The sequence below is a fragment of the Ursus maritimus genome, unplaced genomic scaffold (assembly GCF_017311325.1).
Source record: "Ursus maritimus isolate PB19 unplaced genomic scaffold, ASM1731132v1 scaffold_33, whole genome shotgun sequence".
In the NCBI taxonomy this organism is placed as follows: Eukaryota; Metazoa; Chordata; class Mammalia; order Carnivora; family Ursidae; genus Ursus; species Ursus maritimus.
This window is the reverse complement of record NW_024425897.1, coordinates 13465594-13490997: the sequence shown is the minus strand read 5'-3', so window position 1 is coordinate 13490997 and position 25404 is coordinate 13465594. Positions and strand designations below refer to the sequence as shown.

At 56.1% G+C, this 25404-nt stretch overlaps 1 protein-coding gene across 1 annotated transcript in view; it reads left to right on the top strand.

The window, feature by feature from the left end:
- The window catches only part of WSCD2 (WSC domain containing 2), a 52995-nt gene extending 28028 nt beyond the window's left edge, over positions 1 to 24967 (top strand). The window contains exons 4-8 of the mRNA XM_008707652.2: positions 1064 to 1185; positions 3709 to 3883; positions 9802 to 9966; positions 16512 to 16712; positions 22882 to 24967. Coding sequence (XP_008705874.2) covers positions 1064 to 1185; positions 3709 to 3883; positions 9802 to 9966; positions 16512 to 16712; positions 22882 to 23234 — 1016 coding nt within the window. The 3' untranslated portion in view covers positions 23235 to 24967. The remainder of the gene's footprint in view (positions 1 to 1063; positions 1186 to 3708; positions 3884 to 9801; positions 9967 to 16511; positions 16713 to 22881) is intronic.
- Positions 24968 to 25404: the final 437 nt, after the last annotated feature.

The window sequence follows — 25404 nt, the reverse complement described above, 5'->3', positions numbered from 1 at the left end:
GGGGGGGGGGGGGGGGGGGGGGGGGGGGGGGCGCCCAGGGCCGGAGCCGGGCCCCGTTCCTTGCAGTGGGACTGACTGTGGGACAGCTCATCCCCTAGGCTCGGGGTGGGACCTAGACCCGAGGTCACACGCTCGCTTAGCTCCTGCCCTGTCCTGCTCCCCCCATCCCCTCCTGAGAGCGCATCTCAGTCCAACACCGTCTCTGGTTCTGCTTCTAGTAAACCTGACCCAAGGCAATATCTAAGTAGTGTTTTGGGGTGACTGCTGTGGCCTCCACAGATGTTCTGTCGTGTGCCTGGGGTGTTTCCCAGTTCGCTTATCTTCAGGGCAGTCCCTCCCACAGGTCGGTGCCTTGTAGCCCCTGGGTGCTTGGCACTGGTGGGCAGAGACGTGTGAGGCCCAGGACTTCTCCCCGAACGCCCAGGAGGGTGGGAGGGAGAGGACACCCTGGTGCTGTGAGGAGGGAGGGACGGGACAGCCCTGGGGACCTCGCTTCCCTCGATCCTCAAACGGCCGTCTCCTGATGGCAATCGTGAAAATTCTCCGTGACATCTGTCGCGTCCCTGAATGGGGGGTAACCGTTGTTGACCAGGAGGAGGCAAGACCCAGGAAGGCTGCCAAAGACAGGGGAATGGTGTGGCCTTGCAAGAACATCTCAGTGACCTGGGCTGTGGACAAAGACGCCAGGGCCGAGGGGAGCACCTGGAACGATTAGCTGATTAGTGTCCACTTTGGTTCACTGTGTGACCTGGGGCAAGACTCTTGCCTTCTCTGGGCTTTCATTTAAAAGCACTTTCTGGGGATGCCTGGGTGGCTCAGTGGGTGAAGCCTCTGCCTTCGGCTCAGGTCATGATCGCAGGGTCCTGGGATCGAGCCCTGCATTGGGCTCCTTGCTCCGCAGGGAGTCTGCTTCTCCCTCTCCCACTGCCCCTCCCCCCCGCTGGTGCACGCACTGTCTCTTTCTCTCTCAAATAAATAAAATCTTTAAAAAAATAAAAGTGCTTTCTTCAGAAGTGGTTCTCCTGCCGAGATCTGACTACCGCTTTTCCCTCCGGCTCTCCAGATGGAAGCGCGGTCTTCCGAGGCTGCTTCCGCAGGCCTGACAACCTCTCCCTGGCCTTGCCCGTGACGGCCGCCATGCCGAACATGTCCGTGGACAAGTGCGTGGACCTCTGCACTGAGAAGGTGAGCCCGGGGTCCTGCTCACAGAACTCCGGGGAGGGGCGGTGTGGAACGGCTGCAGGAGGGGGAGGGCTTGGCTGGAGAGGCAGCGGCCCAGCCAGGATGAGGGGGTCATTTCTGTGATCTGTGACACGGGCAAGGGACACGATGGTTTTATGTGATTCTTTTGGGTAGAAGTTACTTGGGGTCGATTTCTTTCCCTCTGAGGAGGTGGGTTCTAATCATCAGCAGTGCTCAGGAATGAGGGTAACGTTCTAACTTGGGCCCACAAGCGTGAGTAGAAGATTGGCAGGGAAAGCAAGGGCAGCCCCACTGTGGGTACAGAGTGAGCTCCCCGTCACTGGAGGCATGCAAGTAGAGTCAGGGCAGGTGTGGCATCCAGAACTTTGGGTGTTGGATTGGAATTGGACTAGATGATCTGTGGGTCCTGTCTCAGCCTGAGATCCTTCCTCCCTCACCAGACAGTCAACTCCACAAGAATAGGGCTTGTGGCCTTGAACACTGGTGCCCCCCCCAATACCCAGAGCAGGGCTAGGCATATCGTTGGCGCTCAGTGATGTCTGAGGAGCTCCATCCTTCTTTCAAGATGAGCTCATTACATGAGGGGCCAAAGAACTACCCCTTCGTGGTTGCCCGTTTCATTCAATTGCTTGGCTACTACCTACCGAGAACCTACTTTGTGCCAGGTCCCTATGCTCAGTGCTGGGGATGCAGAGTCAACCAGGTGTGGTGCCCGTCCTCATAGATGCTGGCATTTGCTGGGGGCCTGCCTTGTCACTCCAGCCGGGTGCTCAAGCCTGTACCCCAACTCCCGAATGCCCCACCTGCTCTGAGTTGCCCTGCTTGGCTCAACCCTCACCGAGTCTCCCGGTCCACAACACCTCACGGGAATGCCAAGAGGCTGTTGCTTACCGAGCACATCCTCCCTGCAGCCCTCTGCACCACGGGTCTCAGTTTACCTCTCACGTGAAGGCTTGGAGTTGAGGATTGTCAGCCCCATTTCACAGATGGCAAAACCAGCGCCCAGACAGGTGAAGTCACCTGCCCGAGCTCATAGCACAAGCAAGCAGGGCTGACACCTGGGCCCGAGTCCTCATCTACACTCTGAATTTCTGAGCTACCCTAGAGAGGCTTCCAGAGCCGTTCAAGGGCAGCCAGGCAACTTCAGGTCAGCAAGCATTTCCTGAGCGCTTGCTGTGCTCCTGAGGGACATCCGGGAAGGTCAGGGGGGATGTTCTTAGCGTGGAGGAGGTTTGACCAGCTTTTGATCCAGCTTTCCCTCTCGGGCGGGAGTGCCCCTCCCCCATGGCAGCCCCTCCGTGGACGCTCCTCAGTCCCTGATGATTCTCGAGCCTGCAGATCAGCTGCAGGTGGGACACAAACACAGGAGACAGGTCACGGGCAAAGCAGCATCACAAAGGGTCAGACTATATGCAGGACTGGAGGGAAGCGAGGGTGCGTGGGTGGAGAGGAAGGCCCCTTGCCAAGCTCCCTTCTTCCAGTTTCCTCTTATCTCCTTAGAGGTCACAGGAGAAAAACTGAGGGGCTTACGTGGGCGGGGGTACAGAGCAGCCTGTGGCATGGGCTGGAGCGGGGGGGAGACTTAGGCTCGATATGTTTCAGCTGGTAGAAAGGCCATCGGTCGTGGCCCACGCAGACCCACCTGCGTACCGGCATCTCACGCTCTCCGTCTGTGCTCTGCAGCTAAGACGTAAAGTTCCTACTTAATCTGTGTTAGGAAGAAGCTGAACCGATTTTGCAAAGTTCGCTGGATTGGCCACAGAGGTGTGACCTTGGTTTATTACTGGATTATTCCTATCAGGGAGGATTCAGGGCCGCGGGTCTGCAGAGAGGCCAATCGGAGGAAGGACAGCCCCCTGCCCTCCTGAGTCCCACCTCGCTCCGGCTTAGACCCTTAGCCGCTCCGCTGAAGCAGGAGCAGCTGTGCCCCCCCCAAGAGCCCCGCCCACGTGGGGCTCCATATCCTCTTTGGCTTAAAAGAACAGGTTCAGACAGCTTTTCCCAAAGCTCGGGCTACGTGTCCCTCTGAGACCCGGGGATTTCAGTGGCAGGGCGCAGGACGGTGAGCGAAGCCATTTCTTCTCAGTTTCCTTTCCAGTCCTCCGGGAGGAAGCTCCGTCTCCGTGCTCAGGTGTCTTTAACGCCTCTCCACCCTCCGCTGATCTCCCCTCCTCGGGAAAAGCGGGGCCCATGGGGTCTCAGAGTCTTGGCAGGCGGAATGCCTCCTTAGGAAGTAATTACATTGTTTTCCTTCTATAGTATTTGCATCTCCAGTGTGGAAATGTACCAAAGTGCCGGTTTTATTTGTCAATTATACCTTAATTAAGCTGGAAAGAAATGATAGGGGAGGTACACAAATGGGGCAAACTCGTCAAAGTGAAGTTTGGGGACCCTCGGGCTGGGGAGAGCGGTGGAGATGGGGACGTTTGGAACGCCAGCCCTGTATTGGGAGTCTAGGCAGTCCGGGGATTTAGCGACTCTGTTCCTTCCCGTCTCCCCCTCCAGGAGTACCCGCTGGCGGCCCTCGCGGGCACCGCCTGCCACTGCGGGTTCCCCACCACGCGATTCCCCCTCCACGAGAGGGAGGACGAGCAGCTCTGTGCCCAGAAGTGCAGCGCGGAGGAATTTGAGAGCTGCGGGACTCCCCGTTACTTCATCGTGTACCAGACACAGGTCCAAGGTAAGCCGGGGCTCCCCCAGTGGACCCCCCGATGCTCTCCCGTGGCTTCCCTCCCAGAGGTTCCCTGGCCAGCCCAACCCATCCCATCCTGCTCGGGCTGCGCAGGCCAGCGGGCAGGGGGCAAGGGCAGGGCTGGGGAACTTGGCCTGGCTCAGCGATCCCAATGGGCAGCAGAGGTAAGGGCCCGAGGCAAGGGGTGTGGGGTTCCGGAGACCCTCGTCTCTGTCCCTCCTACTGAGCCCCCACCTTGGTGGCTCTTCTCCCGGAGCAGAGGCGGTGAGATTGAGTGTGATGTCAGCTAGGCTGGAAGTGGGGGACCCGGGTGACCAACCCAGAGCTGCAGCAGGATCCTGGGCAAGTCACTTCCCCTTTCTGGGCCTCAGTTTCCCCATCTGCAAAATGCAGCTGTAGATTGTTGACCTCCAGGAGCCCTTTCAATTCTAGGATTCTGTGCATTTATTTATAAAATCTTCTCTTTCTCCATCTTCTGTCTTCCTCCGTTCGCTGGCGGGACCTCTGCTTCCCGCTTGGCTCCTCTCCCGTCTCTTGGGGCTGCCAGTCTGTGGTGGTGGCAGTGCTGAGGGTCTCTCGAGGATGTTCATTGGTGCCAGAGTCTGTGTTGAGTTTTTTACGCTTTCTCACTGAATCCTGTAGGCTCTCCCAGGAGGTGGGAGTAGTTACCACGGCCGCTTTACAGGCAAGGAACTGACACGGAACCGTTAAGGGCCTTGCCTGAGGTCACACCGCTTATAAAATTTCTAGCTGAAAGCCATTTCCTCTGATCGAGGCATCACAAAGGGTGGGTGGAGCGGTGCTTTGCTGAGACACTCAGTCTGAAAGAAACCCCTGAAGGGTTACCCCAGTGTCTAAATATGCTGACCACCTACTATGCACTGGTCCTGTGTCCCGCCTCAGCTCGTTGAATGATATAAAGCCCATAGTAAGCCTACAATCAGGGCAACATCATCCCTGTTTTCCAGGTGGGAGAAGCAGGACTCGGGGGTTGGGAACTGGCCATAATTGTACATGTACGAGAGTGATTTGTTTTCAGGTCTCAGACCCCAAAGCCCTTGCTAGAAAACTCTGCCCACAGTGCCAAGAACACTCCCCCTACCCCCTGAAGCCTGGAGACCCAATAAAACATGATTGGGCCAGACCTCCTCTTCATCTCCCAGGGACCGGGCCTCCGTGTACGGTTGGGCAAGTTGGGCACTGCACAGTCACAACCTGTAGAAAAAGTGGTGCCCGAAAGCCAGCCCATGCTCTGCACTCTGGATAGCAGTGCCTCCAACCAGAGGAAGGGGAGGGTGCCTTTTTCCGATGGGCACAAAGGTGCTGAAAGAGCTAGCGGCAGCCCCATCAAGAGCTTGTCCCCTGTTTGGTCCGATGGAGGTACCAGCGGCAGCCACCTGTGGCTCCTTCCGTGGCGCCTGAAGTCCTGCTAAGAGCCCAGTGAGCGGGAATCTAGTAAGTGCAGCTGTTGGCTTTGTTTACAGTCCAGTGAGGAGGGACGAACACTTGTTAGCGTTTAGGAAGTGTTGGTTACTCTGCGCAGAACTGCGTTCCCCTAGCCTAAGGGAGAGTCACGCACAGATTAATTATTCCATGACCGTGAATGGCTTTGATGTGGATTGGAGCCTTTTCAATAGCAGATAAAGAGCCCCTAATTGATGGCTTTGCTCATTCCCTGGGCCACGTCCCCAGGTCATTACTATTCTCCAGTTTTTCCACGTTGGGTTTGCAGTCCCTCACACTGGCAAAAGCCTGGTCCATCACGACTGCCATTTATCCTGCCTTTGCTGTGTGCTGAACGCTGACGTTCCTGCCGGGAACGGAATTCTCCCAACACCTCCCGTGCGCGAAGTACCGTCCAAGCCCTTGAGACCGAATTAACTCTTTCAGTTCTCACCATGACCTAGGTGCGGCTGTTATTGCTATTTTTACAGATGTTTTACAATCCTACACATTTACAGAGGTCCTAAAATTTACAGAAGCTCTAAAACGACTGTTACAACTTGGCACAGAGAGGTTGGGTAGCTGGGCCCAAGTGGCACAGCGAGGTCAGGGCAGAGCTGGGCTTCAGACCCAGGTGGTGTCGATCCTGGGCTGCGTTCTGAACCACAGCTTCTCAGCATACATTGAAAATGCTGCCCGTGTACCCTCCCGTTTAATCCTGAAGCCGTATTTTACAGGAGGAAACGCGCTCCGAGGGGGCGGAGCCTTGCTCACACAGCGCGGCTAGGACTGCCCTGGAGCAAGACCCCGCTCCGTCTGATTCCAAAGCTCCCGGAGCTCCACACGGTATTGCCTCCAGCACGTGCTTTGATTCAGGAAGCTTTCTTTTTGGGGGCTGAAGTCAACAAATAAACTTGCTTTTTCGGGCTGAAAACAACAGCCTTTACCTTGGAGTGGTCTTGGCCTCCCAGGCAGTATTTGAATGGAGAATACCGTTTTCTGGAGAAATTGAGAGGCCAGGTTTTTTTTTTCCCCCCCCCCCTCCCAACATTTTATGATGGGGATAAAGATGTCAAAAAAAAAAAAAATGGAGTCAACACCGTCAACACCCATATAACGCATCGCATAGACTCTGCGTATGCCAGCATTTTGTTACATCAACTTGATCATCCGTCCCTCTGTTTCACCATCCCTCGAGCCGCCTTATTTTTTTTTTTAAAGATTTTATTTTTATTATTTATTCGACAGAGAGAGAGACAGCCAGCGAGAGAGGGAACACAAGCAGGGGGAGTGGGAGAGGAAGAAGCAGGCTCATAGCGGAGGAGCCTGATGTGGGGCTCGATCCCATAACGCCGGGATCACGCCCTGAGCCAAAGGCAGACGCTTAACCGCTGTGCCACCCAGGCGCCCCGAGCCTTCTTATTTTTTTCATGCATTTCAAAACACCGTTGACCCTTGAGCAACACGGGGGTCAAGGGCGGTGATGACCCCCCGATGCATTGAAAAATCCACACTTAACTTTTTTTTTTTTTTTTTGAAGTCCATTTATCTGTAAGTAATCTCTGTGCTCGGCATGAGGCTTGAACTCACAAGCTGGAGATCAAGACTTGCATGTTCTTCTAGCGAAGCGAGCCAGGAGACCCCACATTTATCTCTGGACTCCCCCAAAAACTTAACTCCTAATAGCCTGCTGTTGATCAAAGGGCAGACTGCTAACGCCAATAGTCCGTTAACCTATATTTTGTATGTTACCTATATCCTACCCTGTATCCCAGTAAACAAGCTAGAGAAAAGAAAATGTGGAGAAAATCTTAAGGAAAACACATTTATGGTGGTGTACTGGATTTATTAAAAGAAGAAATCTGTGTGTGGTGGACCCGCACGGTTCACAGGCAGGTTGTTTGAGGGCCAACTGTAAGTTGCAACCATTGTTACACGTCCGTGTACAAATCACTAGTTATAATTCAATATTTGCTATTTTTGATTTTCAAAAATTTTTTGATTTTTGCTAGTTTTTAAAAGATTTTATTTATTTGACAGAGCGCAAGTGCGCGCACAAGCAGGGGGAGTGAGTGGCGGGCAGAGGCCGAGGGAGAAGCAGGCTCCCCGCTGAGCAAGGAGCCCGATGTGGGGCTCGATCCCAGGACCGCGGGATCATGACCTGAGCTTAACCAAGGCCCCCAGGCACCCCGCTGATGATTTTTTTTTTAAGTAACATTGACATAGCATGAAATGCACAGATTTTAAGGGTCAACTGGATTTTAAGGTCAACTGGATAATCCGTACCCGTATCAAAATATAAGACCTAACCAAGAAAGTTACACACGTAGGCTTTTTCTGCAGTGTGTTTCTAGGAGAACCGTTCCCCGACACGTACTTGGCATCAACAAAGACAAAGACCGGGTTGTTTTTTCCAAAGTCTGCTCTGAACAGATTGAACCTGGGGGTGGGGAGAGCTAGGGCCCCCTGGCTGGAAGCCGCAGCACAAGGAGGTGCGGTCGATCGGCACTCCTAGTGTGTGAGTCCCATGTTAACACATCCTCCTTCCTGTGACCCTCCCGAGGGCACCACTGTTGTCAGTAGTCCCATTTTATAGGTGAGGAAACTGAGGCTCAGACCCATCATTGTTCCCAGGGCACCCGGCAAACAGGTGGCAGAATTGGAATTTCAATTTAGGAACTCAGACGTTTCCCTTGATGGGCTGTTACGACACAGTGTGGCTCATAGTAAGATCTCAGTAACGGCAGGTCCTGCAGGGCAGGAGAGAGCACCCTGGGAGGAATTCTGTGAAGGGCAGGATGGGGGGTGGCGTCAGAGGCTGCACGGAGCGGAGCGGCTCTGTGCGTGGACTGGCTCTGTGCATGAGCGGGGCGGAGCCCAGAGTGGCGCCCCTGGGAGCAAGGAGCAGCAGAACGCGGAATGGAGAGTGTGGACACCTCAGCCAGAGGTGGGATGGGAATGGGGTGAGGACAGAGAGTGGTTCCTCCAAAGAGGTTTTTATAATGATGGTGTGATTTCATGTGTGAACGCAGATGTGATGGAACCAACTGGGTGGGTGGGGGGGATCGGGGAGGAGGACGGAGATGGGAACCCAGGCATGGGAACAGGAGACAGCCCTTGTCCCCCTGGGAGCAGAAGGGAAGGAGGACCGTGTGGAGGGCAGGCAGGCAGTCTGGTGGGCTCAGGGGCAGGGGGACCGTGGCAGGGGAGACAGGGCTGTCTGCTGTTGGCCCAGAGTGAGGAAGCAGGGCTAGAACCCCCAATCTAGGATTCTCTCCTCTCCCACTGCAGAGTCATTCCCTCAGCTTCCCTTGCATCTCTAGGGGTCAAAAGAAATCAGCACGGTGCCTTCTTCACTCTGGAGGTGGGGGGGTGGGGGGCTGCAGTGGGAGATGTTGGGGCTCTGACGACAGGGGCATCCCGAGGACTCTGAAAGCCAGAGAATCCAGAGAATCCGAATGGTACCTACCTGCCCCAACTCATTTACACATGAGGAGGACGAAGGCTAAAAAAAAAAAAAAACAAAAAACTCCACTTTGAGCACTTTATCGTATTAACATATTACATGTATTATGTCAATCCTTACAAGATCCCTGCAAAGTAAATACTGTCGTTCCCCATCGGCCCATCCATTCACCCATCCATCCATCCATCCATCCATCCGTTCCATCCATTCCATCCATCCACGATTGTATCCATTCTTCCACCCACCCATCTACACATCTGTCCGTCCATCCATCCACGACTCTCATATTATCCCTCCTCTGTGCCAGAGGATATGGAAAGTGCCAGAGAATCAGCAGAGAGCATTCGGGAAGGGTAGCCCGGGAGTAGGGAAGGCGGGCGGTGCTGATTGGGCAGAGGGCAGGGATGGAAGGCGTCTGCCTGGCAAAGGCAGGTGGGAGGCAGCGAAGGCTCCTACTACCCCGGGGGGTGCTGCTGTGTCAGGAAGGAGCAGAGCACAGCTAGGAAGTGAAGGCACCCCAGAGGCCGGCAGGCGGGTGGGAGGGATGAGCCTGGGAGGATGCGCGAGCCGGGCCACACCGGGTGTGGGGGCCAAGGCCAAGGTCAGAACCCTGGGCCAGACCCCTTGTAGGTGGATGCCATTGGAGGGTTTTCATCTTGAGAAAAGGATGGTTGGGGGGAGGGGTATGAGAAAGTGGTTCCCCGTGCCAGGGGGGAAACTGAGGCAGGAGAGGAGACGCTTCCTCCTAGCTGACATTCACTGAATCCCTGCTGTGTGATCATCCCTTCTCATCCGTGATCTCATTCAACCCTCACGTCAACCCTGCCGCGAGGAACTGTTTTTCTCCTTTTCACGATGGGGAAGTGGGCCCAGGAGGAGTCCCGGCGCACGCCCTGGGCCGCATGGCTGGGAAGGGGTGGGGGCGGGACTCACACCCCGGTCCCCTCTGGTCCGGCTCTGTCCGCCCCCGCCCCTGACTGTGTCCTGCCGTTTGCAGACAACCGCTGCATGGACAGAAGGTTCCTCCCAGCCAAGTCCAAGCAGCTCATCGCTCTGGCCAGCTTCCCTGGCGCCGGCAACACGTGGGCCCGCCACCTCATCGAGCTGGCCACGGGCTTCTACACGGGCAGCTACTACTTTGACGGCTCTCTCTACAACAAAGGTGAGGCGGCTGGCGGCGGGGGGGCAGAGAGGACCCACCGGGAGGGCCGGGGAAACCCTTCCTGAGGACCTACTGTGTGCCTCTCAGCTCACCTGGGCACGGCTGCTAAGCCCCACTGTGTGCTTGGCACCCTGGCTCCGCCGCATCTGTTCAGTAATGGACACGCATTGAGCACCTACTATGTGCGTGCTACCTTCCCTCTCTGGTTAGGGCACCGCGCACGTTCCTTGAGCACCTACTCTGTGCAGGTCCCTCCCCATGTTTATTGACCAGCACCTCTATGCTGTACACGGCGGGGGGGGGGGGAACTAGGTTCGTCTGGAGGGACATTTACGGAGCACCTGCTACGCATCAGGCATCTTATCGACCTCGATGCCAGTGGTATCTGTTGTGCGGGTGTTTTACTTGCCTTCTGCTCACAGAGGTTTACTGAGCCCTGCTGTGCTCCGGACGCACTTCCTAAGTTTGGTCTCCCAGCAGCATTTATGCAGTGCCGGCTGTGTGCAGGTGCTTCGGGTACGTTCACGTGGCCACAGACTTCCTTGGCCGCCTGCTAGGTGCCAGGAGCTGTGCGAGGTGCTGCATTTTTAGCCCCGCACAGTAACCCTGGGACGCAGCATGTGGTACCATTTCCCAGATGCAAAAACTGAGGCTTGCAGAGAAGAGGTAACTTACTCCAAGTTACACAGACTGTTTTCAATGGGCTGGTGAGGGATCACCCCCTAGGGTGTCCCAGTTTCAAAGCCTGCATTCTTACACTTCCCATCATCCAGGCAAGAAAGCCCTGGGGATTCTGACCGGGAAACTGAAAATCGTGGGTGAAAGGCCCATTGGATGTGATGCCCCCTCCCAGGTCTGGCGGGGGGATACCAGGGAAGCTGCTGTGTTTGTGAGAGGTTTGTCTACATGTGGGGCAGCCAGTGGCTGTGGGTCTTTGTGTCTGCAAAGTGGATGAAGACCCTTTCCTGGCTGTGTGACTTTGAGCCAGTTTCTGCACCTCTCTGATCCTGCGTCATCATGCGCGAAGCAGAGATCACACTATGTACCTGGTGAGGTCATTGTGAAAGTTAACCAGTTGCTACGTGTAATACGCTAAACAGAATAAGTGTGCGATCAGTGTAGGCTGTGACTACTACGGTTTGGGGGCCAGGCACTGGCCGGGGGCAGCTGGTGTGGACATCCCTGAACCCCAGCTCAGGGAGAGCTAGGGGCGTCTCAGGGTGAGAAGTGGGAGGGAGGAAGGTCAAGAAGGATGAAAAAGGACAGGTTGAAGGCTGGAGTTAGCAAGGGGTAGGGTCTGCCTTAGAATCCCGACGTTTGGTGTACTGATTAATGTTTAGTTTCGGCTTAAGCGATCATTTATTGAGCATGTAATATGTTCGAGGCTCCAAGCGGAGGGTTTGTCATGCTTATACCAGGATTGAACCCACGCCTGGCTGTCAACTATATCTATGCTTTTAACCGCTGTGTTGTGCTGCCTCTGGGGGGGTTGCTGGGAGGAACCCAGGCAGAGTCTGGAATCTCTCTGGCTTGTCACCCTGGAGGGTGGCAGGGAGAAGCAGACTCAGGAGACATCCCATGGCTGGCCCACATTCTGACCTTCCTGGGGGCTGGGGCAGGAATCCTATTTATGGAATTCTAGAATGTTACAGATATAAGGGTCCTCTTCCAGAATCATCAGTCCAGGGATGCAAAGTGGTTTCCTGTCCTGTCCATTCCAATGAATCCCTGTTTCAGGTTGATGTGTTAAGAAGGATTCTAAGGTTCTCTTGTCTTTCAGAAACAAAGTGCCTTAATCTGGTAATGATGCCTGTTGAGGGAGGAGAAGTGGGGATGGTGGGCTACATGCCTGATATTACCACCTCTGATTTAACTCAACCTCCTAACTTCAGGCAGAGGGAAACGGAAGCTTAGGATGGAGTCAGGCGATTCATCTTCAGACTGAACTCTTGTTAATTACCAGGTATGGGACCTTGGGCAAGATTTGTTTATTTCTCTGAGGTTCAGTTTCTTCATTTATAATATAGGGATGTCAGTACTGAATGCACAGTGGTTTTGAAAAGAATATAAGACAATGTGTGAGGCTATGGTGTTAAAATAGCATCAGTCAGTCCTGCTAAGCCCAAGTCCGTCCCCACATCACCTTTGCAGCTGAGAGACTCTTGTCCTCAAACCCGGGTGGGTGGAGCGTGGGGGGAGGATTTGCCCCCGCTGGCTGACCGATCTGCTGCCCCTCTCGCACATCAGACTCCAGGTAGGAGGTGGTCTTTGTAGTTCGGAAACACGCTAGCCCTGTGCGCGCGGCTTTCCCCTCCCTGGAATGTCAGTCCCCACCCTCACCCCAACCTGGCTCTTCTGCCTGGGAACCTGCTCCCCAAGTTTCAGATCACACCCCTTTTGCAGGATCTCTGGCAGACTCACGTGTCCTCCTGCCTCATCTTGTACCCAGGGCCCTCCTTCATCGTGGTCCTTGTTATTCTAAATACATCATGCCACTGTTACTAATACTAAGCATCGTGGGTGTTTATTGAACGTCTGCCATGGGCCCAGCTCTGGGGTGGGTGCTTTATGTATTTTGTGATTCAGTCTTGGGTGGGGGTGTGCCAAAGTGGACGGGACTCCCCCAAGAGGAGCGGAGGGAGTCCCAGGCAGAGGCCGTGGGGGTGGCCAGAGACGTGAGCAGCAGTAGCAGGAGGGGGAGACCGTGTGGTTGGTCAGTGACCCAATTCAGTGGCGTTGGGCGGTGGGAGGGGTGAGGGCTTGGGCATGTGGCACGGGAGGGGCAGCCAGGACAGGTGGGCAAAGCCCCTGAATGCACAATATCCTGGGGCCACAGGCTGGGCAGGGAGTGGGGTGTGGACGGATTTCAGGCTAAGGAGTGGTGTGCTGAGATTTGCATGTGTGAAATACCCCTCCGGCCACAGAGCTTGGATAGGATGTTCAGCTGTAGGGGACAGTGGGAAGGACATTAGGAGCCCATTGATTGGAAGGGAGGGGCCTTGGTGATGGGCCCGGAGGGGTTGGTTTCTGTAGGATGTGCTGACAATCCAGGGACTCTTGCCGATGGGAGTATTTGAGTTTCCCCCTCATCTCTGCCACTAACGAGCTGGATAACTGGGGGCACGCCCGCCCATCCCAAAACCTTGATTTCCTCCTAACAACTTGTGTTGGGTGGGTGACCCCCAGGGCTGTCCTAGATCTGACGAGCTGCCTGGCACTTTCTCAGTAACCCTCTCTTCTCCCATCCTGACAACAGCCTGCCCCACGGCGGGCCTGCTGAGTGAAGGAGGGCTGGAGGGAGAGCATGGGTGTGTGGGTGGGTGGGTAGATGGATTCGACCCTCCCGGAATCCAAGTGTCCGTACCACTTGACTTCTGCCTCCTCTTCCCCTTACCCAGAGAGGCTGGCCAGCTGCAAAACATGATTTTCTCTGTGTCTGTGTCCATCTGTCTGTCTCGGTCTCCCTCTTTTTCCTCCTTTGTGTCTCTCATCTTTTTCTTCTTATTTTGTCTCTATGTCTGTTTCTCCCCTTCTCTGTCCCCGTCCCCATCTCTGGGACCCCGCTGCCCCGAGTGCAGCCTCCAGCTCTGTGGTCTGAAAGAACCCAGCGGCAGGAGGGGCAAAGATGACTGCCCAGAGTTGGGCAGGGCCCTTCTCCGCTCCTGGGGGCTCACAGATGCGGCAGGGCATCGATGAGGCCGCCTCTCGGCCCGCTGACACAGGACAAGGAGTCCTGAGGACTGCTTCAGAATAAAGCCCATGATCCCTGGAGCTTCCAGGGTATCCATATGCAGAGCCGGGGCCGGGGGGGGGGGCTTTCCTGCCCCAGTAAACTCCAGGGCATGGAGAAACATGGAGTCTCTGCCCCCTGCCCTTCCCTGTGACGGCTTCCTTAACTGCAAAATGCACAGGCAGCTGTCATGGGGGGGGGAGGGGGAGGGGGAGGAGATGCATAGCTTATTTTCTCTGTGGCCCTGAACCCGCAAGTTCATTTCTCCAAAGCCTTGGACCACCATCCGGCTCCTCAGAGTCTCTGAGGGTCACGTGGGTACCCCAGATGAGCTGCTAGTGTGTTGAACCCTCAAAGGAATGGGACTGAAACACTCCACACTGGGGCAATGGAGGAGCTGGGTCCTGTGTCAGGGAGGTGTGGAGAGGGGGCCCCCTGGTGGTGGAGTTCCGCAATTCCGCTCTGGCCCCTGGCTTGCATCCCTGGTTGCTCTGTAATCGCCTAGAGGGCCCTCCCTGGAGGCCCGTGGAGCAACCATCCCCAGTTCCTCAGGCAAGCGGATCCCACGTGGCTTCTTAAGGCCTCCTTCTAGACACAGAACTCCTCTCTCTGGGAGGCACTGTGCCAAAGGAATTTTCTCCACCTCCCTACTCTTCCGGTGCACCCTACCGACTAACCTCTTAAGCGACCCACATCTGGAATCTAGAGCAGGTCTTTTCCGATATGCGCAATGCCTTTGTATCTTGATGAACATGGTGCTGTGTTGACTCCATGTGTAACAGAAATGGGACCTAGGTCTCACAACGCATGAGAGCTGATTTAAACTAGTGTGACCACTGCCAGGTTTCTATTTACCTTTCTTCTCTGAGAACCCGTGTGTGTTCTTGTGTGATCCCCGCGCGTGGCTTTCTAGGGCTGTGCTCACAGTGAAAGGCATTTGGGCAAAGGTAAGATGCAAACCTAGATGGGAAGTTCCTTGCCTGCGTCATGAGGCGCGTTACCGATGGGCTGCATGACTATGTATCATGAAATCGAATCCAGGGCCACCTTGTGGGTCAACATCTGTGTCCCAGGCTCCGCTCTCAGGCTCCCAGACCCCACTCCTCATTGCCCCGTGACACAGAGCGGCCCATGGGCCTCTGAGGCTGTGGGTGAATAGTTCCTTGTGGGCAGGGGCCAGTGCTAATTTGCGAGGCCAGGACACTTCCTGCAGCCTCACTTGGCCAAGCCGCAGGAGGGACTCTGGCTCAGGAAATGACATCCCATTCCTTGTGAGCCCAGGGGGCGGGGACTTGTACCTTTTCTGAAACCCCATCTCCAGGAACGGGCGTGGGTACCATGCTAGCCTCGTTTTAATCCACCTTAAAAGCCTCAGAAACCTTTGTGCGTGGGGCAAGGAGAGAAAGGGGGAGGCAGGGTGGCTTCTCGGTCCACGATTTCCCCCCAAGACTTGTTCTCGGTGAGCTGCCATTGATTGAAGCCGTCCTCTGGGCCTCATTGATTTTCTTCAGCAGCGCTGTGAAGGAGAGGCGGCGTGGTTCTGTTTTATAGACAAGGAAACAGAGGCCCAGAGACAGAACACAGAGTTGGAAACACAGCTGGTATCCTGAAGGCCATTTCTACTTGGCTTTCGAGATGCCACCCAAGTGCCTTCACTCCCGGGAGAGCGGGAGGGCCAAGAACCCCGTCTCAGGTGCCTGGAGGGCTTGGGTTTGAATCTTGGCTCTGTGTCTCGCTCACTCTAGAGCTTAGGCAAATTCTTTGGTCTCCCTGTGCCTCAGTTTCCTTATCCATAAAACCTCTTACAGGATCATTGAGAGCATAGAGTTGCCTAATTAGTAAAAGGCTCAGCCCAGCATCCGGCACACAGTTGGCGCCAGAAAAACATTCTCCAGTTACCCACAACGTGTCTCAGTTCCTCAGCTTTTGAAAAGAAAATCTGATCGTGTCCCGCTTTCTTTCGCTGAAATCCTTTTTCAGGGCTGCCTCATCTTTGTGGTGTTAGTACTGAACTCTCCATCACAACGGCTGTACTCCAGGCCAGCTTTACTCTCCCTTCTTTCTGCTCTCAGAAGTCACGCATGAGACACATTTCTTCTGACCCACCTCAGGACCTTTGCATCTGCGGTTCCCAGCACCTTTCCCTTCCTCTCTCGGGCTAGTAAATTCCTCCTTATCTTTCACACGTCAGCTTAAGCCCCTCTCCCTCCAGGAAACCTTTCTGGATGCCGCCTGACTAGGTCGGTGATCTGGGCTGGGCTGGCTGGGCTGCTCAGCGCCCAACGGCAGGTTGCACCTATGTCTGTTCCCTGAGTCTCTCACCATCTGGGACCAGCAGCCTTCTATCGCATGTCCTTCGCACAGTGATGGCAGAAGCACCCAGGAATAAACGTGATGTCCCTTGGGGCTGTGATAGAGACCCACTTCTGTCCTCATTGCACTGGCCAAAGAGTTAGTTATACGGCCACGCCTGGGGCTGTAGACTCCACCCAAACAGGACTCCCCCACTGCGTCCCTGTCAGGTGCGTCTTGGGGCACCCGGGCACGAAATCTCAGCCTCTTCTCTAGCACGGGGCTCATTATGTTCACCGATGTCATGATTTGCATAATCTGGCTTCCAAAGACAGCGAGACCATGAATATTTTTGCAGATTTTAGTCTAACCTGTCAGCACGGTGCCCGGCCCACAGTAGGTGCTCAGGAAATATGGGGAGAAACGAGTGAACGCGGGAGGATTCCCGAGGCGGCCTGGCGGAGTGGGCGGGACTCACCGCCCTGGGCTCACTGCCCTGTCCCCTCCCCCTTGACTGCGACAGGGTTCAAAGGCGAGCGGGACCACTGGCGCAGCGGCAGGACCATCTGCATCAAGACGCACGAGAGCGGCCAGAAGGAGATCGAGGCCTTCGATGCCGCCATCCTGCTTGTCCGTAACCCCTACAAGGCGCTCATGGCGGAGTTCAACCGCAAGTACGGCGGCCACATCGGTTTTGCTGCGCATGCCCACTGGAAAGGCAAAGGTACTGCTGGGGTGCAGGGGGTAGGGGGTGCAGCCAGTGCTGTCTGCTGCGAGGCATCCGGGAGGGCTCCCCATGGACCACCACCCCACCAGCAGCACCTGCTGGGAGCCGGGTGACGTCATAACGCAGCCGTCAAGGGCGTGGGCTCAAGAGCAACACTCCCCGGGTTCAAACCCCAGCTCCAACACTACCTCCCTGAACTTAGGCTTGTCCCATCTATAAAATGGGGGTAATAATGGTGGGGCTCTAAGAATTTAACCCTTTAAAAACACTCAGTAAACGTGACTCCTTATGGAGCTGGAGACCCTCACGTAATTGATAGTGGGATGGATGGAAACGGTTTCAAGAGCCCTTTCCCGGGAGTCAGGAGACTAGAATCCAGCCCCTGGTCAGTGGCTGGTGGCCATGAGGTCACTTAGGAGCCCCTAAGAACTCACAGAGCATCATTTCCATGAACCACCCCTGACAACTCTGGGTTGTGAGGCTCAGAGAGGTTAAGTGACTTGTGCAGGTTGCACAGCTGGGAAGGGACAGTGTTGGCCCCCAGCAGTGGATCTTAATATGATCAGGGTTTGAGACTCACCTCGGGCACGTAGGAGACAACAGCTGTGTGGGTGAAGGGCTCACTCCAGGGCGGTGGCCCGCGGTAACGGTGAGAGCTTCGAAGTCAGACCCAACCTCTATCAGCCTGAGTATCTTCAACCGCTCTGGTTCTCAAAATCCCATAGCCGTTATCGCCCACATCCCATCGCTGTAAGGAAACTCTTTAAACCCCATAATTAACCCTGTTTTATAGATGGGACAAGCTTCGTTCAGGGAGGTGAAGAGGCTTTTCCAGGAGGTAGTGGACTTGGGGTTTGACCCCAAACAGTCGTGCTCCTGAGCCCAGGCCCTTAACCACTGCGCTGTGCTAACGGATGGGACAAAATATTGACGGAACCATGGGATCACTCAGGCCAGTAGGTGCTCCGTAACTGTGAGCTCCCTCCACCTTCGCCTCCAGGAGCGACGCTGCTCCAGCCTCAGCCTTAAGGGGTGCTTTCTACTTCACGGCTCCTAAAGCTGCTCTAAGCCCCGCCCCCTCCCGGTCCAGCGCTGGGCAGCATGGTGCTAACCCAGCGACCCAGCTGTTACTGACGTCATTCCTTAAAACCCTTGGGCCTGTCTGACCAACTGTGCCCTGGATTCCCAGTTTGGTCAAGGGGGTCCTCTGTCCCTCCCCTTGCTTCACTCCCCCTCTCAGAGGGTAGAAGCTTAGACAGGTGGTGACATTTGTTCCATTGTTCCCAGAAGAGGCTTCTGATTTATTTGTAGAGCAGTTGAAAATGAACACGCCTCAGGGCCAGGCTGGGAAGTCTGCAGGTGCCCTTGGCAGAGGCCTGGCCTGAGCATAGATTTTTCCGGCCCAGCTGGAAAGGACCTGGGGGTGACCCAGCCCAGGGGTCCTCAGCCCCTGCCGCACGTCCCTGGAGGGGTGTGGGCAAATCCCAGCGCCCCGACCACACCAGGACCATTGCTGGAGTGCAACGTGGGCATCGGTATTTTTTAAAGCTCCCCATTGCGTCTTGGGTGCAGGTAGGACCTAAAACCACTGATTGGTCCTCAATTAATGGGGAAACTGAGGCCCAGAGAGAGGCAGGGACCTGCCAAGGTCATTTGGGCACGTGGGGCGGGAGTAGAAGCCAGCTCTCTGCCTCCCAGGCATCCTGCTGCCCCCAGGGAAAAGGGAGGGGGACTGGGGAAGCTCGGAGCACTGTGCATTCATTCTGTCATTGAAACCTAATTCCCAGAGGAGGTAAGAACGGCTGCCCGTCAAGGTGGCATTCCATCCCACGGGTGAGAAACCATCCCAGGAAGGGAGCAATCACGTGGCTAAGGCGGTTCCCCGGGCTTGACCAAACCACCGGGATTCAACCCCAGGCGTCAGCTCCTGGGCTGTCTCTTACCTGGGGGTGTCTGTCCCTGACTCTGTGATGAGTTCACAGCTTACCTGGTTTAGCACCTGGTCTCAGGTTCAGGCAGGTGTTCTAATTCCCAGGACCTTGCAGCTCTTTCCTTCTTCAGGGCAGCTGGGAGCTTTTAAACCGAAGATTAGGGAGGCATCAGGACAGGCGGAAGCACGAGGCTGCAGGGCCTGGGAGAGAGGAGGTTCCAGCCCACGCATCTCCTGGTGGGAGCCTGGGGTCTCCACAGGAGTCTGGGATGGGGAGCCTTCTCCATGCATCCCCTCCCAGGCCTGACCCAGGTCTCCGGGGGCTCCAGGAGCCTTCTCCACAAAGCCCAGTTCTTTGCTTTCCCATCTGGCCCCTGTGGGCACTTGCGTGTGAGACCCTGGCTTTAGGGGGCCCGCACCAGCCACAGCAGTATCCCCGGGGACCTGGTTAGAAATGCAGATTCTCCGGCCCCACCCCGACCTGCGGAGTCAAACTCTGGTTGGGGGCCTGGCAGTCTGTTTTCCCAATCCCTCCAGATGTTTCTGACGCAGGCTCCAATTTAAGAGCCACTGCTTTAAACCGTTGCTGCTCAGGGTGGGGTGTCTGTAGCAATGCCTTGACACCACCTGGAAGACCTTGTGGAAAAGCCCAACTCAGCCCAGGCTCCCTGAAGGGGAAGCTGCATTTGAACAAGATCCACTCCCCCCCACCCCAAGAGACTTCCTGTGCTCCTGAAAGTTTGAGCATGACCGCCTTAGTCTGGGAGGGTCCCCCCGCCAAGAGCAGAGCTCCCCCAGCAGCTGAGCGCGTCCACCCCGCCCTGCTGGTGCCCCCTTCCCATGTAGAGCTGGGGCAAGGCTCTTGCTACCCCCCCCGCCCCCCATTTTTGGTTCCATAACGTTAATTTTACAATCTCCCTGGAGTGGGTCCAAAGCAAAGTTTTATGTGATATGATTACACAAGGTGAATTGTCCTGGATCTGTTTAATGAAACAGACTGTGTTTAATGATTCTGTGGGGAATTAAGTGCAGTTAAGCTATTAATCAGGCCCTGGTTCCTCCCGACAAGAGGAGGCAGCACGGAGGGGCCCCGCCAGGCGCTCGTGGGGGACAGTTCCGGCGAAACGGGCCCCCGGGACTCATGGTCTGGGGCTAAGCGTGCCTTTATGACCCACTGTGCAGGGGATCTTGTGCTTTTTATTCTTCCCGATGAAGTAGTTCAGGAGCTCCCAGGGAGGAATCGGGGGGGGGGGGTCGGCAGACAGCTGTTGAAGCAGCTGGGGGGCTCGAGTGCTGGTGGCGGGAAGCTCTGACCCAGCTGATGGGACAGGAGGCCGTGCATCTTGGTGATGCCAGGGCGGCCACATCAAGAACCCTTGTGACAGCAGCCAGCATTTAGGGAGCACCTCCTGGGTCCCAGGCCTGGGGTCCTTGCCCCTCTGCTTCCGTTCCTTCTGCACGTCCAGAATGCGGGTCTCAGCACAGCTGTTTCGCCGATGGGTAAACTGACCCACAAGGAGACCGACTGAGGTCCCCACCGTGCCACAGCTAACGTAGAGAGCAAGGGGGTTGTGAATGCTGCCAGTCTGCCTCCAAAGGGGTCTGTGCAGACCCCAAGTCTTAGACAACCTCCGAAGTGAGCAGTGGTCGACAGGGAGCTGGCGCTGACCCGAACAGGAGCTCTGGAAGGGCTTGCTAGGAGGGCGGGAGCCAGGCTCAGTCTGGATAGGCAAGGTCTGAATCCTGTCTTGGGCAAGTGCGGTGTGGCCTGGAGCAACTGGCTTCATGGCTCCGAGCCTCCTTCCCCGGCGGTGCACCCTGTGTAAAATGGGGCTAGTGATCCCCACTCTCCAGGCTTCTTGGGAGCAGGAAATGTGAAGAGACGGACACACGGGAGGTGCTCAGGCCCCACACGCTCCCATCCCAGGGCTCTCTGCCCCCCAGCAAGGGGGCCGTGTCAGCTCCAGCCCATCTGCACCCAAGGCTGGGGCCACCCTCTGCAGGACCCTGACCACCACCATGCAGACGGGTCCGGCCTCTCCCTTGAGGACTGCTGTGCAGCCCCCCTCCAGCAAATACTTGAGCTGGTCGGGCAGAAGTGGCCAAGCCTAGAAGTCCGATCCGTGTGCTCCTGGGCAACCAAGTCCCCCCTTCATCCACCTGGGCTTCTGCTGGAAGAGCAGCAGGTGCCCCGAACCAGCAGGGATGCGGCGGCAGCTCAGGATGGGGGAGATTCTTAAAATTAAACTATGTACATGTTCTGTGTTCTTCTAATCACTGATGCATCTGGTCTTAACCCATTTCAACAGTGTGGGCCCAATTAGCCAGATATATTGTAAATCATCTGTCGTAAAGATAAGATAAAAGATATCCTTGTCCCCAGCATCCGTGTTTCCCTAGCAGCAGTGGTNNNNGGGGGGGGGGGGAGCCTCACCGCAGGGTCTGATGTGTTCTGCAAAGAAAGAGGAGCCCTCCGTCACGTCACCGTTTGGCAGTGGGGAATTCCAATTTAGTTCACCAGCCATTTATTGAACCCCCGCTGGGGGTAAGGCGGTGGGAGGAAGTGGGGTGAGGCTGCTAGCTCCTGGCAAAGATCAGGACCTGGCATCAGACAAGCCTGGTCTGGATGGTGCTCCCTGGCTGTGTGACCCTGGGCCAGTGACTTCCCCTCTCTGAGCCTCCCGTTTCCTCACTGGTGATACAAGTCAACAGTAGCCCTTTCCTTTCAGGGTAGTCTTTAGGATTGAATGAGATCTTAGGTACCTGTCACGCAGCAGAGGAGGACGACTGAGTTCCTAAGAACCAACTGGCTCCCCCAACCCGGCTTGAGAGACTCACAGGCCCTCGTTCGATGAGCCAAGCCCTCTGGAGGGTACAGGGTGACATTGCCTCTGTGAGAAGCCGTGGGTTGGGCTTCAGGGGTTCGGAGCACCTGCCCTGTGATTGGCCAGCGGGGGCTCAGAATCCCTTTCTCCCTTCCCGCCGTCCTCCGTGACCCCCCCTCTGCAGTTACCCGGCTTCTCATTCTGTCCACTTCGGCAGCTCCAGGGCTGGCTGGTGGCTCTTTGAGACCCTCGCTGGGGCTCCGCACGCAATCACCCCATTCTGTTGTAGCCTGCCTTCAAGTCACGCCATCCCAACCCACCTTCCCCAGGTGGGTGACAGTCTCCCCAGCCAGATGCCCCCAGCAAGGTAATAAACTGCACCAAAACCGTAATACAAAGTGGAACGGGAAGACAGAGGCGACAATATAGATCACCTGACCTCAGCTACACCCCCAGCCCCGTCTACTGCAGACAGACAACATATGTGGGGTGTAGACGGGGCAGTGGAGCCTAGAGGCAGCACCCGCCTGAGCCTGGGGAGTCCAGGAAGACGATGTCCTAGCTCAGAACAGAATAAGGACAGGAAAAGTAATAAGGCAACATTTATCGAGCACCTACTGGGTACGGGGGGCCCTGCTAAAAACCCTCATAGGCTTTTTTTGTTTGTTTCTGGGCAAGTCACTTTGGTGGTTGTTTTACTTAAAGTTAACACATAGTGTAGTATTGATTTCGGGTAGAATTTAGTGAGTCATCAGCTGCTGCTAACACCCAGTACTCATTACATCAAGTGCCCTCCTTAATGCCCATCACCCAGTTACCCCATCCCCCACCCAAACCTCATACGCTTCTATCCACTTCTCGATACAAAGGTCCTATTACCGTCCTGTGAGTGAGTCGATACCATTACTGAACAGGATAGCTGTGACCACACAGGATAACCTGATCGTTAAGAGCCCAGACTTTGAAACCAGACTGTTTGTTTGGTTTCAGACTCTGGCTCTGCCAAGGAGTAGCTGTGTGACCTTGAGCAAGTTACTTGACCTCTCTGTGCCTCGCTTCTCTGTTAAATGAAGAAAATGATAGCTGTCTCACAGGGTTGTCGTGAGGAATAAGCAAATTACTAGCGATGTTAATATAGATGTATATAAAAATATAGCAACATGCATTTATGGAGAAGTCTGGGCCGGGCATGCAGAGCACCCAACAGGTGTTACTGTTATTCCCAAAGAGAAGGAAAGGCTAAGCACGTTCCAGGCAGCCGCAGCAGCACGGAGGTGGGAGGGAGCAGGCCAGTGTGGGGATCCGAAGGAGCGAGGGGTGTTGCTGCTAACTTGATCCACGGCCACCGCCCCTGACCCCGGTCCTTTGAGCCCCCTCCGCCCTCTGACCGGGCCCTGCCTCCTCTCCCCAGAGTGGCCGGAGTTCGTGAGGAACTACGCCCCGTGGTGGGCCACGCACACGCTGGACTGGCTCAAGTTTGGCAAGAAGGTGCTGGTGGTGCACTTTGAGGACCTGAAGCAGGACCTGTTCGTGCAGCTGGGCCGCATGGTCAGCCTGCTGGGCGTGGCCGTCAGGGAGGACAGGCTGCTGTGCGTGGAGAGCCAGAAGGACGGCAACTTCAAGCGCTCGGGGCTCCGCAAGCTCGAGTACGACCCCTACACGGCGGACATGCAGAAGGTCATCTCCGCTTACATCAAGATGGTAGACGCGGCCCTCAAGGGGCGGAACCTCACCGGCGTCCCCAATGACTACTACCCCAGATGATGCGTCGGGTGGGGAGGGGGCCAGGAGTCCCGACCCAGCCGGGGTCTCAAGACCCCGCCCCCCCCGGGGACCCCCACCCACCTGTCCTCTCTCTGGTTTGGGGACAGTCCCCACGGCTACCGTTGGCCCTCAGTGAATTTCCTGCATGACGAAGGAAGCTCAAGGGACGAGACCGTCTGGGCACTCCCCACCCCACGCCCAACCCCCCTTGGAGAGGGAGGGGGCCACCGGTCTGGAGTGCTCCTGCCCCATGGCCCCTTTCCTGTCTCTCGTGCCCCTGCCCCCACCACTCGGGGTCCCACCTGGGGGAGGGAGGGCTCATGGTGTCCCCGTGACATGGGTGCCCCACTGCAGAAGTCAAGGATCTGGATTCGAGAGCGAAAGGGGCTGTTGGAGGAGAAGGTGGCCCCAGCCGCTCTTCCCTTCTGGGCTGAGCGTTCATGTCTCCCCTGCTCTCCTCCACCCCCGGGGAAGCAGGGGCACCAACACGGACCCGGGCCGCTTCTGCTGGAGGTGGGGTTTCGGACCTTCTGGGTGGACTGTGGAGGCAGGGAGTGCTCCCAGCAGGTTAACCAGCACCAGCACGTGGGGCGGCTGGCAGGAGGAGCCCACCCCCAGGTCGCTCGGCTCCTCAGACACAATCGGGTTGCCTGACCATCTCGAGGGCCAGAATGCTGCCCTTTTCTTCCCCTGCTGTAGCCAGGAGGGGACCTTGGCATCTCTGATCCCACTTCCAGGGCCCCTCAGGCGCCAGCAATCAACCCCAGGATGGCCACACGCCGAACCTTGAGTAAGACTGACAGCCCCAGGGGCCTCTCTCCATGGTGGGGCCCAACACACTGACCCTGCACTGCCCTCGGACCCCTACCAGCGGGTCTTTTGCTATCCAGGTGAGAGCGCCCCTAGTGCCCCGAATCAGGTGGGACCTTGACCCACAGAGACCCCCACTACCTTCCCAGAGCACTGACCTCCCCTTGGTCACAGTCCCGTGGGGCCAGCTTCCCTGGAAATGGTTCCTTTAAGGAAGAGGATGGGTCTTCCGTTTCCATAGAAACACTGCTCCCTTGGTGGTAAGAGATCAAACCAAAGGATTCTCAAGGACATGGGTCGCTAGTCATGGTCTTAGAAAGCACTGATTCAGGACCCCATCCCCCACCCCCTACCCCACCTCGGATACCAGTGGCTTCACATCCGGCCCACGCCTGCACCCTCCCCTACCATGCAGATGCAAAAGCCATAGGTCACCGATCTTGCTACTCTGTCTGGAGCAGCCCCCCAGTGAGCCCCTCCGAAGGCTTGGGGTGCAGGTCAATGCTCGTTCTCAAATACCCAAAAGACTATGGAGAAGGCGAGTGTAAAGAGATATATTTTTTTAAGAGGAATATAACTAATGCATTCTGCCCCTTGGCACCTGGCCATGCAGAGAGAAGGGCTTAGGGATTGGGCCTGGGGTTCTCTTCCCTGACCCCCTCATCTGTGGGATTTGGGCTCCCCCAGGGCCCAGCCAGGGGGCCCCGAATGTATTTTGTACCATGTTTCTTTCCCCCAGGCTAATTTCTAGTCTTTTGAGAAGCAGTAGAGGGCGTGCCCCCTGCCCCATGTGGACGCCCACGCTCTCTGGAAGACCCCGGGTCCTAGACCTGGGCCCGTTCTGCTGGTGGTCACCTCGGGCCACAAGCCTCTGTCTGAAGATTCCTCAGGTCAACACCATCATTAAAAGCGAGTTTTGTTGATGATTGTGCCACGTGGAGTGTTGTATAAGGCAAGTTCACAAACGGGCTTTTTCTTTTTCCCTCTTTTTTGGTGTAAGAGAACTGGTCCGGGGCGGGTAGTTGCGTCTGGGCCTGGGAAGTAGGGTGTGCCTGTGTGTGCAGAGGGAAGCCCGTGAGGCCACAAGGGAGCAGAAGAGGAGGCTTCTGGGAGGACGAGGGTTTACCTACTGCCTTGTGGATAGGAATGGGGAGGGAAGTGGTAAGCAGAGCTGGGGCAGGCAGAGGAAGGGGAGGGAGAGACTTCTCCCCATCACGGGGGAGAGCTCAAGAGGAGTGGGGGAGACGGCCTTCCCCCCACCCCAGCCCCTGGTTCTCTGAAGTAGGGAGGGCGAGGGGACACCTGATCACAGACTGAGCCCCAATCCTAGAGTCTTGATCCTGGGTGACCCTTGAGCCCT